Source organism: Grus americana, chromosome 4 (assembly GCF_028858705.1).
Source record: "Grus americana isolate bGruAme1 chromosome 4, bGruAme1.mat, whole genome shotgun sequence".
Taxonomy (NCBI): domain Eukaryota; kingdom Metazoa; phylum Chordata; class Aves; order Gruiformes; family Gruidae; genus Grus; species Grus americana.
In genome coordinates, this window is record NC_072855.1 from 10,810,954 (window position 1) to 10,824,209 (window position 13,256).

The 13,256-nt window shown below is 38.8% G+C and overlaps 1 protein-coding gene across 2 annotated transcripts in view; it reads left to right on the forward strand.

The window, feature by feature from the left end:
* DOK7 (docking protein 7) overlaps window positions 1–13,256 on the forward strand; it is a 68,724-nt gene that overhangs the window by 6,928 nt on the left and 48,540 nt on the right. For both annotated transcript variants that reach the window (XM_054825366.1, XM_054825367.1), the window contains exons 4-5: window positions 445–645; window positions 11,126–11,245. In XM_054825366.1, coding sequence (XP_054681341.1) covers window positions 445–645; window positions 11,126–11,245 — 321 coding nt within the window. The remainder of the gene's footprint in view (window positions 1–444; window positions 646–11,125; window positions 11,246–13,256) is intronic.

Sequence of the window (13,256 nt, forward strand, 5' to 3'; positions counted from 1 at the left end):
TTGGGCACTGTGTTATGTGTGTGTGTGCATGTATGTAGGAAAGGAGAGGCACAGGATGCTTAGAGGAGGAATCAGAAAGAAACCTGTGTAGTGATGCAAGCATGGAAGAGATAATGGAAACGTGGGCTGGATAACTGACTAATTTGAGATAGGGGTAGCCTGGAAAACTTTTGATAAATTAATGTAATGTTACAGTGTAACCATTTGTAGCACTAAGCCAAGATATATTTTTTTTCCCAATCCTAAACTGGCATAATAGAGAGTAATGAGTTTATAGCTGCTCGCATGGGGCTGTCTGGGCTCTACTTAGAGTCTTTATGCTAGAGCCTTGTGCTGTGAGCTGGAGTTGGTCCACCTATGACAGCTGAACGACTTATGTAACAGAAGTCATGGTACCTTACTTCTACTTTCTATAGTAATTTTTCTTTCTTTCTTATCTGATAGTTCATAGATTTCAAGTTTTTGTAGCACCTGGCACTAAACTAGAGAGTGGGCCTGCTACCCTGCATTTCTGCAATGACATTCTCGTCCTTGCAAAAGACCTTCCCCCTAGTGTCATGGGGCAATGGAAGCTCTCAGATCTGCGTCGGTATGGAGCTGTCCCAAATGGATTCATCTTTGAAGGGGGTACCAGGTGCGGCTTCTGTAAGTACAAATGAAACCTGTCTTCTAAAAATTGTTTGAAACCTTTTGTAGAAATGTGAATACTAGTGTCATTCAAAGTGGAGTTTGCAGAACCAGCTGTGCTGCTTTGTCATACAGGCAGCCTCATATCAGAGGGTCTGTTCTACTGAGTAGGTTTCTGCAGGCTTCAACCCTGGTGTTCAGTAAAAATGTGACTATGTAGAGACCTGACTGAACATTGCCCTGTGGCTCTCCAGAAGATGTTTAGTCACTGTTGCTATTGGACACAGAACAAAAATAAGGTAATGAAGTTTTATAGCTTGTGTCATGCAAGAGATAAGGCAAAATGGTTTACTATTCAGATTATTAAGTTATGATTAATTATTTTGTTTGCAGAGGGAAAATGATATGGAGCTTTGAGATTATGGGTGGCATAAAGACTCTCATTGTGTAAATGCTAATGTCTAAATTCTGTAGAGGACTCGTAGCTCATAGAAGTTAGGAACTTCTGTCTATTCCCTTCCCTTTTAGTAGCTTTGTCACTTTATGGGACCATGAGATTTGTGGGGTCAAAATGAAAGCAAGCAAGCTGAAGCTAGTTTCTGTAGCCTAGTAGGTAAGATACCCCTTTAGGTGGGGAGAAACCTTTTATTCCAATGTCCAGACTTCTCATGTTCTCATTTCAGATAAAATGCAAAGCTCCTATGCAAGAGCTGAAAGGGAAGGATAATTAATGCACTGGTATAATATCATATATGTCATTAGAAAACCTAAGGTTTTAACTTCAAAAGCAGAGTTTGAAGCCATGCTGAATTGATGATCTGTGAATGCAGTGGGTATGCAGATTGCTGGTTTGGATATGAAGTTGTTTGACTTGCATACTGTAATGTGAAAATAATGGATTTCTTCAATTACCAAACTGAAGAAATAGACTGTTTCAGAGTTGGTCCAAATCCAAAGATATTCTTCCTTGGCACTTCTGGTAAAATTTGGGGAGGAAGAGGAGAGAATTTATTTTGACTGTTTTATTCTAGTAAGGGGTTTCGTTTCATCTGTTGAAAAGCACAGGGCTGAGTTTTAAAGATGCTAAGTATGGACTCAACTGTTATCCTGATTCTTGATTTAAGACGCTTGTTTTCAGTGTGGAATATTCTGGTTCAAATCTTTCCCTGTCTAATTTGGAGCTTGGGCTTAAAGAAGGGTTTCAAGCATCTGAAGGAATGGGTTATACGTATAGCCTGTGAGGAAACAAATCTGTTTTAAGGTAATTCTTTTTCAGTTAAAAACTGGTATGGGAACTGCAACACAAGTGTCTTGTTTCCTAGTGGTTTGGTTTAGACTGTGAGATAGATAACTAGTTAGAGAGCATAAGGGGGAGTCAGCACAGTCACCCTTCCCCTCCTCTCTTGTAGATAGTGCAATTGGCCCAGGCAAAACTTCAATCTGCAGCTTAGTGTAGGTCTGCCAACACATAAATAATTAAGAAATTGGTAGCTCTGAGGCTCTCTAGGGAAGCAGATCCTCTTATAATTTTTATTAAGAGGTGCAGCAGCACTATGATATGTTGGATTTGGTTTTTCCTTTGAGTCTTAATGCAGGTGCCTCAAAGGAAGATGATGGTAATTTCTTACTAATAAGGGCTTCAAATAACAGCTTGATTTTTGGAGTATATAGCTGATTGCAAATTGAGTACCTGTGAATTCCAAGCATGTGTTTTATGCAGCCTTTCATTAGAATATGGAAGGAGATAAAATATTCTGAGGGTGATCCAAAAGTGGAAATGACTAGCAGACAATAATGATGAATGCCAGGATTTACGTTCCCCTTAAAAAAAAAAAAAATCGACCAAAAAACCCAGTTGTGTTTTTCTTTTATGCTTTTTCCAGAAGGACTGTTCAGCACTGACAAAGCATTTGCAACATGCATTGTCTGCAGAGTCCATTTCTTAGATGTACAGCAGTTTTGAGAGGGACATTGCAGTAGGGTATAAAGAACAGATACTTAGGACTCCTTAGTATATGTGATTTTTATGATAATGTTGATGAATAGATATGACTTCAGTTCTGGTTTTCATTCTTGGAAGCATGAAAGTAAGGAGTATGTGCAGATCAAGATGAAATGTGCTGACTTATTTATCACCCATTCTGTGTGGAAGGATCTTTCTTTAGTGGCTGCCTGAACCAAAGAATTTAGAAAATGCCTGGTTCACTACTACGACTGAGTACTTTGCTTATTTTTGCTGATTATCATCATAGAATCGTTTAGGTTGGAAATTAAGATTATCGAGTTGAACTATTAACCTAGCACTGCCAAGTCCACCACCAAACCATGTCCCTAAGCACCACCTCTACATGTCTTTTAAATACCTCCAGGGATGGTGACTTAACCACTTCCCTGGGCAGCCTGTTCCAATGATTGACAACCCTTTTGGTGAAGAAATTTTTCCCTAATATTCAATCTAAACCGCCCCTGGAGCAACTTGAGGCCATTTCCTCTTGTCCTATCGCTTGTTATTTGGGAGGAGAGACCGACACCCACTGTGTTACAACCTCCTTTCAGGTAGTTGTAGACAACTTGCAACCAGCCTGTAAATTTCTGCTGTGGTTGTCACTGTTACAGTCAAACCACCTCAATGTGTAACATGGCTGCAGGGAGGTGCACAGGATGAGGCTAGATTTCTAAATGCAGTGCTGTCAGGAATGATGGATGAATAAAGAAGTGTCTCTAGTGTTTGGTACAAGACCTTGTTCCCTGGAAAGATTCCCCAAGGTCCAGTGGATGCAGGGACCACTGATATTCCTCTAGGAAACTGCGTGGCCTTATGAGCTCTGTAGATGAGCAAAGACGATGGTCTGCAGGAGGTAAGTAGCAAGAAATTTGATGGTTGAGCCAGTCTCCTTCCTGCTGGATTCTTGTCTGTTTGAAGGCATCCCCACCACAGCTTCCTAGGAGGCCCTGTAGAGCCTTGCTTTGAGGCATGCAATATATGCTCCTTAGTTGTATGGCTTGTATAAATCTTGTGTTCATCCATTTAATATTTGCTGTTAGAAGATTGCCTGTGACCAGAAATCTGAATATAGCATCTCTACAGGCACTCTTTTGAGGTCACATAAATTCCAAGCATTCAGCAACAAGGCACTTAAGATATAAGCGTGAAGAATGAAGGTATGTTTCAGTAGGATGTAACATACTCAGTCCTAAAGTAGTGTTTAATAAAACCTATCTGTTCTCTTCATGTGGTTTTGTAATGAAATTGATCTATATTATTGACTGTGTACTGTTATAATCTGTACTTACGACTGGAATATATTAGATTAGTAGTATATCACCCTACAGCTCTATGTATTGTTCATGTTATGTTGTTAAAGATGTATAATTCCCCAAATAAAATCAGACCAGTAACTAATATGAACTGGTTTTATGTGACGCAAAAAATGTTCAGTATGCTGTATGGTGAACATAGACCACCTCAGTTTCTGCATGTCACTTTCACTGCAGTGTTTAGGGAATAACAGTTTTGATCTTTTTATTCTTAATTGGGTTTTGTAGTAAATGCTAACTTATGTTATAACATTACTAATATACTAGGAACTTTCATTTACTGTTAATTGATTTAAAAGAAAATTTTATGCTTTAGTAGATAGAATATCACCGGTTCACACTAATGCTTGAATTTTGAAAGCTAGCAAGTAAATGAGCAAAAATATTAATCTGAAATAACTTTCTGTCAATTCTTGCTTAGTTGTTTGATAATACAAATGAATGCTGTAATTTCTTTTGAAAGATTAATGGTGCTTTAGTACAGAGAATTTGCCATAGCAGTTGTGTTATTAAAGTGTTGATGAGACAGTGCTGATCTGGTTATGCAGCAATGTTATAGAATGCTAATTATTAAGTTTCTACAATATAGTAAGATGCTAATTTTTTTTTAAGAATGAGATCAGAAAGAAGCTTCCAGTTTGGATGTCACAAATGCCTAAATATCACAGAATGCTTGAGGGCGAAAGGTACTTGTGGAGGTTACCTTGCCCAACTCCTGTGCTCAAAGCAGGGTCAGCTAGAGCAATGTGCCCAGGACCATATCTGCTCGGGTTTTGCATATGTCCAAGGACGGGCACTCCACGACCTCTGTGAGCACCTTCTTCCCATATTCTGGTGTATCAGCTGCTCCTCCTAATTTTGTATCTTCTGCAAACTTGCTGAGGGTGCATTCTATTCTGTCCCATCATCCTGGTAATTAATAAAGATGTTAAACAGCATTAGCCCCAACGTTGACCCCTTGCATACACCAGTAGTGACTGGCCTCCAGCTGGACTTTGTGCTGCTGATCATAGCCCTTTCAGATGGGCAATTCAGCCAGTTTTCAGTGCACCTCACTGTTCACTTGTCTAGTCTGCACTTGATCAGTTTGTCAATGAATATATTATAGGAGATGATGCCGAAATCCTCGCTAAAGTCAAAGCAAACAATGTCTACTGCTTCATCCACCAAGCTAGTCATTTTGTCAAAGACTATGAGTGTGGTTAGGCATTATTTACCTTCTGTAAATCCATACTGACTACTCCCAGTCAGCATCTTGGACATGGCTTCTAGGATTATTTGCACTATCACCTTCCCTGCTCTGTGGTTCCCTGAATCTTCCTTCTTGAAGATAAAGTGATGCCTGCTTTTTTTTTTTTTTTTTTTTTCTCTCCCAGACCTCAGGCACACCATTCCACCCCACAGTCTCCATGACCTTTCAAAGACAATAAAGATTATCCTTGCAATGACGCTAACCAACTCCCTCAAGCACCTGTGAATGCATCCCAATAAAGCCCCATGGGCTTGAGTATGTTCAATATGTTTAAATGTTCCTTAACCTGCTCCTCTTCCACCAAGGGAAAGTTGTTGTTTTTCTAGATTTCCTCACAAGTCTCAAGGGCTTGGGATTCTTGATGGGGGAATTGAATCTTGTCACTAAAGACCAAGGTGAAGAAGACCTCAGCCTTTTTCATGTGCTTTGTCACCAGGTCCACCATTCCATTCAGCAGTAGGCTGAAGTTTTCCCTAGTTTTCTTTTTGCTGCTCACATACTTGCAGAAGCCCTTCTTGGTGCTTTTCACATCCTCCCCCAGATTGAATTCCAGGTAGACTTACGCTTCCCTAACCCCATTCCTGTGTGCTTGTACAGTGTGTCTGTGTTCCTCCTGCATCATGTTGGTCACTGTACTCCTACCCTATGCATGCTTTCTTTTTATATTTGGGTTTTGTATGGAGTTCCATGTTCATCCATACAGGCTTTCCTGCCACATTTGCTTGGCTTGAACTTGCAGGAGGTGATCCTTGAAAATCAGCCAGCTTTCCTGGATCCCACTTGTCACCAAGACTGTATCACATGCGATTCTTCCAACTAAATTCTTGAATAGGCCAAGTCTGCTCCTGCAGAGTGATTCTAGTAAGTGGGAATGAAGATGTCGTGGGTCCTTAGGTAAGCAGCTAAAAAACCCAAACCTGAAATGTATCTTTCCAAGTGTCCTGGTGCTGGCAAGAATAGAGTTAATTTCACAAGGAGCTAGGACAGGTGACCCAAGCTGGCTGGGGGCTATCCCATACCATGTGATGTCATGCTCACCATAAAAGGGGGGCTAGTCGGGCAGGAGAGGGGACGGCACGGTTTCTGCGTGGTTCCGGGACGGGCTGAGCGTCCGCTTTGGTCGTTGGATTGGTAAATTGTTCTCTGTTATCACCCATTATGAATATCTGTTATCAGTACTGTTGTTGATTGTTTCCCTCTCCCTTGCTGTCCCAGTAAACTGCCCTTATGCCAACCCTCGAGGCTTTGCTGTTGTTTTTCTGTTCTCTTCCCCATCCCGCCAGGGGAGGGGTGAGCGAGCGGAGCGTGGTGCTCAGCTGCCGGCTGGGCCTAAACCACATCACCAAGTATACTGCCTAACTGGAGGGAATACTCTAGAACATCACTAGAAAAGATGAAGTGGTTATAATGTTGCTCTGCATGTTGTTTCTGGTTGCCATACTTCTGTGGTGTGGGTAAACCTGGGTTCCTGGCCTCCTTCAGCCTGCAGGGCTTCAAATCTTTGTTTTCCTCCTGAGGAGTGGTTGGTGCCCACTGAAAGAACAGCCCACTAGAAGGCCTGGAAGTTGCCTCATTGCGTAATCAGGCATGCAAATGTCACTGGGATCAGAAAAGGAAAATGGAGTAAGTATCTGTAGCCTTGAGACTGGGAGCACAACTGTAGGGGCAGACCTTAGATTCTGGTCAATGCTCCTAAACTTAAATGCTTAGTTCCCAAACTTAAATCTTATATCAGAAAGCCCAGAAATAATGGGGTATATAAATGGCCCTTCATTTATGTTCTTTAGTTAAATTGTGGCATTTCTTCTGTAACTTGTTCTAGATTTGATGCAATTGCTTTGCTCCAAGAATTTAAACTGATACAGAAACACTCAATAAGCCCAAATCTTATCTCCACATTGCAGAAAACCAAAATGGTTCAATCCATAGGCCAGGGTGTCAGATGCATAAGGAACATGTAGTATGAAATGTGGATGGATGACACAAATGTGAAACTGTAGGTGATGGAGCTTGAAGCACCTGAATTACTTATGTTAGGCTTCTCCCCTCCCCAGGCTTACACTGGTTTCTGGTGCAAAATGATACAGGTCTAAAAAGGAAGAAATATGATCTCTTATCCTTCAAGGGGAGCTCTTCTGATTCCAGGAAGATGTTCTGCATTTCTTGATATACCATTAATTAAAATGGTCTTTGAAGCTGTGGTGAGGTATACACAAATAGAGAATCTGACTTCTGAATGACTGTCAACTGTTTCTGAAGGTCCAACACTGTTTTGAACACTGGTGTTGTCATGAGTCTCTAATCCTTTTAGAAGAATCAAAGTGTAAATTAGGCTTAAAATGTTGTCTTGAGTTTTTTAGAACCTTTCATATCTGTGATATTTTAGTATTTTTAAAATTTTTGACCTAAATTTATGTGTTCTTTTATCCGAGATTATTGTTGTATCAACATTGTCCTTTAGTGTAATGTTCTCTCTCTCTCTCTCGTTGATGCTTACCTCCTATAAGTATTTATTTATCTTCTCTGTCACTTTTGCTAGGTTAAACAAACTCAGCTGTTTATTTTCCCTGTAAGATATAGGAGCTCTCCTGTGTACCTGTTTTTTAAGTATGAATTAATATTTTTTTTTTTTTTTGGTTACAGGTGATCAGAATTACAAGTATTTTGGAAATGCTCTCACTACATTGTTGAGCATTATATTAATGTTCTATTTTTTCTTAAGAAATGTCTGTTTTGATAGCTGAGATCCTTCAGTTGCCATGGAAAGGTGTTTTTGCCTCTTTCCCTGCATGTGTGCTTTCAAAGGCAAGAACAGCATATTCATTTTGGTACAAAATAGCCTGCCGTGGTTGGAAGCTCTTTACATATTGAGTTCAAACTTATCTTGTTAAAGGAGCTGATACCCTTAACTGAGCACTTAGACACATCTGCAAGCATAAAAACATTTAAATATGTGTTTAGTCTAAATACTTGATTTAATACTGCCATAGAAGAAAATGTTTTTTGTAAATGGGACCTAAATAAAAATGTAACTCTGGTTATTCTTAAGAGAAAAGTGTTGGTAAAGGGAAAGACCTTCTTATTTCAGGTATCTGACTCTACCTCATTCCTCTAAGTTCCTGAGAAAATAGAAACATGTTATAGAAACATCATATGATACTATGCAGACTTTATTATTAATGTTACTTTCCTATAGGTTAAACCACATCTTTGCTCCCATTTTTCCTGTGAAGCTCTGAATGCAGGGGATTAGTGAATTTAAGTTTTTATCGATAAATACCACTGTAATAAATTCCTTACGAAAAGGAACTGATGATCTTGTGGTTAGATTGCCTTTCCTCTGCATAAAAAACTCCCATGAAACCCCAAGCAGAAGCAGAGCTTACTCTTGTATGTTTCTATGGTAGAACTGAGGTCTAAAAGGATCTGAATCTGTTTTAGCTTTCTGTTCCTTGCTTTCTCACAAAATTTTTCATACAGTACTTAATTATGTTTTTGAATTAGTTGCTCAGTACAGGTTTTGTTAACTCTGCATGCTGTGGTGCTCAGTCCAGGTAGAGAGAAACCATCTGAGATAATGCTGAGATTTCAAACATTAAATCTAGGTGCATTTTCAAGATGGATAACATCAGTTTATTCTTAAACAGGAAAAATAGCATTTACGTTTTGAACTTCCCTTGCTGTCTTACGCCATGCAGAGAGTGAGTGAGCTCTTCAGTCTAGTAAACAGCTGCATGGTATTACAGTGATGCATACCACATATTCCTTGGCTTCCAAATGCTTGTGCACCAAATCTGTTCAAACACATGACTGAGATGTGTAATTTCTAGTAGTGAATTCTCAGCTTTCTCAAGAAAGCAGAAAACAAATGTAATTGCTGGCTTTTATGTATGCTTTTAAAACATAACTTAGTTAAGCCTTACCTATTCATTTGTCTCACCTGACGTCTTTTGCAAGGATGCCCAGACTTCTTCCTTTCCTTGCAATCTAGTCCTACCTAGCATAATGAGAAAGAAAACTTTTCCTGTGAAAGTCAATCAGTACTGATCATGTGAATAATAGAATCTACATAGAAATATTTTATGCTTATGTGTATATTTGGTTCATATCTATGTGCACATGTGCATACACTGTGCTAGTTATATGAAAGCTGTCACATGTGTTTTTGGGATTTCCAAATGTGTGATAGTTCTGTGCAGAAATCATCCTTTGAGTTAAGCAGCCAACTTGCATGCATTTACTTTTTCATTCCCATTAAAGTCAAAGGCTTGTAGAGCCTCTTAGGAGTTTAAGTAAGACTCTTGACGATAGTGATAAAAGAACAAAGTGGTCCAGATGTACTCCTTATGTACAGAAATATTTGAGGAATTATCTTCTCCTGAATGGCAACATGAATGTGCAGGATTCTGCTGAATTATCAAGCCACATAGTCCATCACTGTGCTTGAGATACGAATGTCCTCTGTTATGTTGTCTCTATATTCTACTTGCTTATTGTGCGTGGGATGGGAAGGTCATGTGTTCAGAGCCCAGAAAGCCTTTTGCTGCCCTGCTCCCTCAAGAAAGGCATGTCTTCTGGCATCAGTGTGGTTCTTAGGGGAAGAGTCCTACCCTCTAAGATTAAGTGCACTGATTTCCCTAGGCTCTCTCTACTCTGTGGGGGTAGGAGAAGGCAACTCAAAGGAAGAGCTGAATTTCAAATAATTCCTGAATCCATACTTTGCACCCAGCTTTTTCTAATACAGTGTTCTCTGACTGTTTGGCATCTCTTGGGGAAGAGAAATGGGACAAGATGTGAGTCACCACCAGAAACTTTCATACCTGTCAGACTGCATAATCATCTTGATGGTCTTTGATACTGAAGCCAGTGTGTGTGTGCTGTAAGGAAATGTGGGACAAACTTGTTTTTAAAAACATTAATAGAAAACAATGCCACAGAAGTGTGGAGTTAAGTTTCATGAGCTGGTGTGCGTTCATCTTTTCAGTTGCTTAAACATAGCTTAATGTTTTAATATTTGTCTAAGTCTCAAGTAATATGTTTGAGACCTGTACTCTGGAAATGATTGGCAAGCCAGCCCTTCAGTATAATTTAACTTCTACCAGAGAGTGAATTCTAATTTCAGTTGAATTTATAGCAGTTCACCAAATGAAATAAACTTTTTTTTTTTTCCTGACGTGAGTAATATTTGGACTGACAATTCTCAAATAAAATGTTCTGTGGAGCACTTCTAGTCTTGCGTGTTGTCCGTGTCGCCACATATCATGCAGCTCAGAACTTGTTTGTTTATTTAGTGATTCTCATTCTAATTTTGCTTGGGGCTATTCTTAATGAATGGAAAGCAAAATATCAGAATAGAGCAAAGGGTAAAGATCTGATGACAACCTGTGGAGTCGTGTTACGTTCTGTTAATAATAGACACATAGAACTTAATCTAGGAAAATTTATAATATAATCCAGCAATACAACCAAATCCTGATCCATTGGGATATAAAAAGCTGCTCTTGGTTAAAATTGGGTAAAAGTAGAATTAACTTGGTTCATTTTGATGAAGACATGTTAAGTATCCCTGACACTTGCATAGCTAAGATTTGATCTACAAAATTTTAGGGGTAAATAAGAATAAGAGACGTAGACAGCTGTTGAGTATATGGCTTGTATTTTGGCATTGCTCTAATTGCCTGAATCTCAGAAAATTAGCATAAATTATTAAGTACCTATTGAATGTACATGTATATTTGTGATATAATGTGTGTGCTAACCTGAATTTTTTCTTTTTATTTCTTTTCTCTGGAGAACATGTCTCATTGATTTCTTTTCATGGCTTGCACTTAATACTGTTTTGATTACTATATTATAAATAGCTTCACCTAAATATATTTGTAATGTATCCAGGTGAAAAACACGTATTTATGTTGTGCTTTCTTGCAGGGGCTGGTGTTTTTTTCCTTTCTTGTGCTGAAGGAGAGCAGATCAGCTTTCTGTTCGACTGTATCGTCCGTGGCATCTCCCCGACGAAAGGCCCTTTTGGTTTGCGTCCAGTCCTACCAGGTTAATATAGGAAGTGTAGAGTAACCGAGCAAAGTAGGAAATTGCCATGTCTAGCACTTATTCCTGTGATTGTAAGAACAGCTTGCAGACACTAAGGGTGTAGAAAGTGCAAAGTGGTTTTCATTCTGAAATGTCGCAGTACAGATTTATAAGTTGAATGTACCCAGTTTCCCCCTGCTGCTCTGGTTCATTCATATTTCTGGTGATATTGCTAACTTTAGCCTTCTTTTATTTAACAGTACTAAAATATGGCAATTTGAATTGAAAGGAACCCTAACCTTTAGTTTTACGCTTACACAGTTCATCTTGGATCCATGGCTGTATTACTATTTTGATAGTTTAATGGAAAACTAACTTCTGGGGCATTTTGAGTTCATCCAAAATACTTAGAACTAAGTCTTGCCACCCTTAGAAAACTTTGTCAGACCTCCATATCACATTTCAGCTTTGCAGCTTGAGCTTCTTTTCTGATGTGCAAGGATTAAATTCCTTTCATGGTAAATGCTGCTTGTGCTGTAATGTTCAGAGAGGAATTTAGATGGCATCATCATAAGCCCTCTTGCATTTTGACTTTAGCAGATGAAGAAATATAATATTGAGTTGGAATGACTGTGTCAAGGCAAGAGTGTGGAAATGAGATTGCAGAAAAATATCTGTGAACTGGCAGTGAGATATAGTGGGAATAGGCTACAAGAATGCTGAACGATGAGGTGGGATTTGTGGGAAATACTTAGAGTTTCTGTTTAAGCGTTAGGCAGTTAATAGGTGTTTGACAGGGTTTTATTTCTATTATAAGATTAACATAATTGCAGGAAGGAAATGTGATGGAAAAGATTGGATCTGGATGCGAAACTTGTGAAAATAAATTATGACAAGTTAGTTAAGGTAAATGCAGTAGACATGAGACTCAGTACATCTCTTCCTTTCCATAGTTGTAACACCAAAGTAAATAAAATAATCAAGCAGAATAGCATGCAATAAAACCTCATTCTTCTTACATGATGATCTGTGTTTGCCTTCAACTAACTGGAGTGTTAAAAAAAAAAGCAAACAACAAAAAACTAACAACAGAAACACAAAATCCAAATGCCGAAACTTAGCTTTGCTATTGAACGCATATTTTTCTGCATATCTAAAACTGTATTACACACATACAACTCCTAAATCTTTCATTTAACAAAAATTTATGTTCAAAAAATTAAGCCTACAAGCAGCTACCCTGTTGTCTTTTTTTAAAAAATTATTAATTTTTAAATTTTAATTTTAGATGGCACATTCTTTGAAAAATCGTGTTTTTTAGAGGCATGTAGAAGTAAATCTGCTTTCGCATCTCAGTTATCAACTCTGGCGTTTGTGGGTTGTTATACATAGCCACATAACACATTCCCTTCCCTCATTGAAGAGCTCTGACCTCGCTGAAGTGCATAAAGAGGATGTGGAATATCCTGGGGATGATTTGTTGATTTTTGTAAGGGAAGACCTCTTTTCTGTGATCTTTTTCATTTGTCTTCTGTGCTTAATGGACTTGCCACTAAAATGCTTTGAAGATGTACTCAGCCACTTGATTTTACCCTGTTTCCCTAGACAGTAGCAGTGCTGTGTAGGAAACTGTGCTCACATTCTTGCAGACTCCTCTGCAGCCCTTTTCCAAGCTACTTTGACCCCTCTAACTTATATTTCCCTGTATCTTTACCCTTGTCTCTTCCAGTTTGTTGTCACGCCCTATGTACACACCCTTTCATAGAAAATTTTTATTTTTTATGTTCTCCTTCCTTTATTATCCCATGCAGAAGCTTGCACAGACCTGTATAAGGCACATGTACAATACTAGTGATTCATCCATAAACTGATTTTCCTTATCAAGTATGCCGTTACACAGAATGTACTGTATTGCTTGCAAAGATCAAGTCTCTACTAGCTGCATACTGTATCTGGCAAGACTATTGAAATTCACCCAGCCTTTTGAAAGGTTTAGTTCTTAAACAGATCAATCGTCTGCACACCTCAGGTA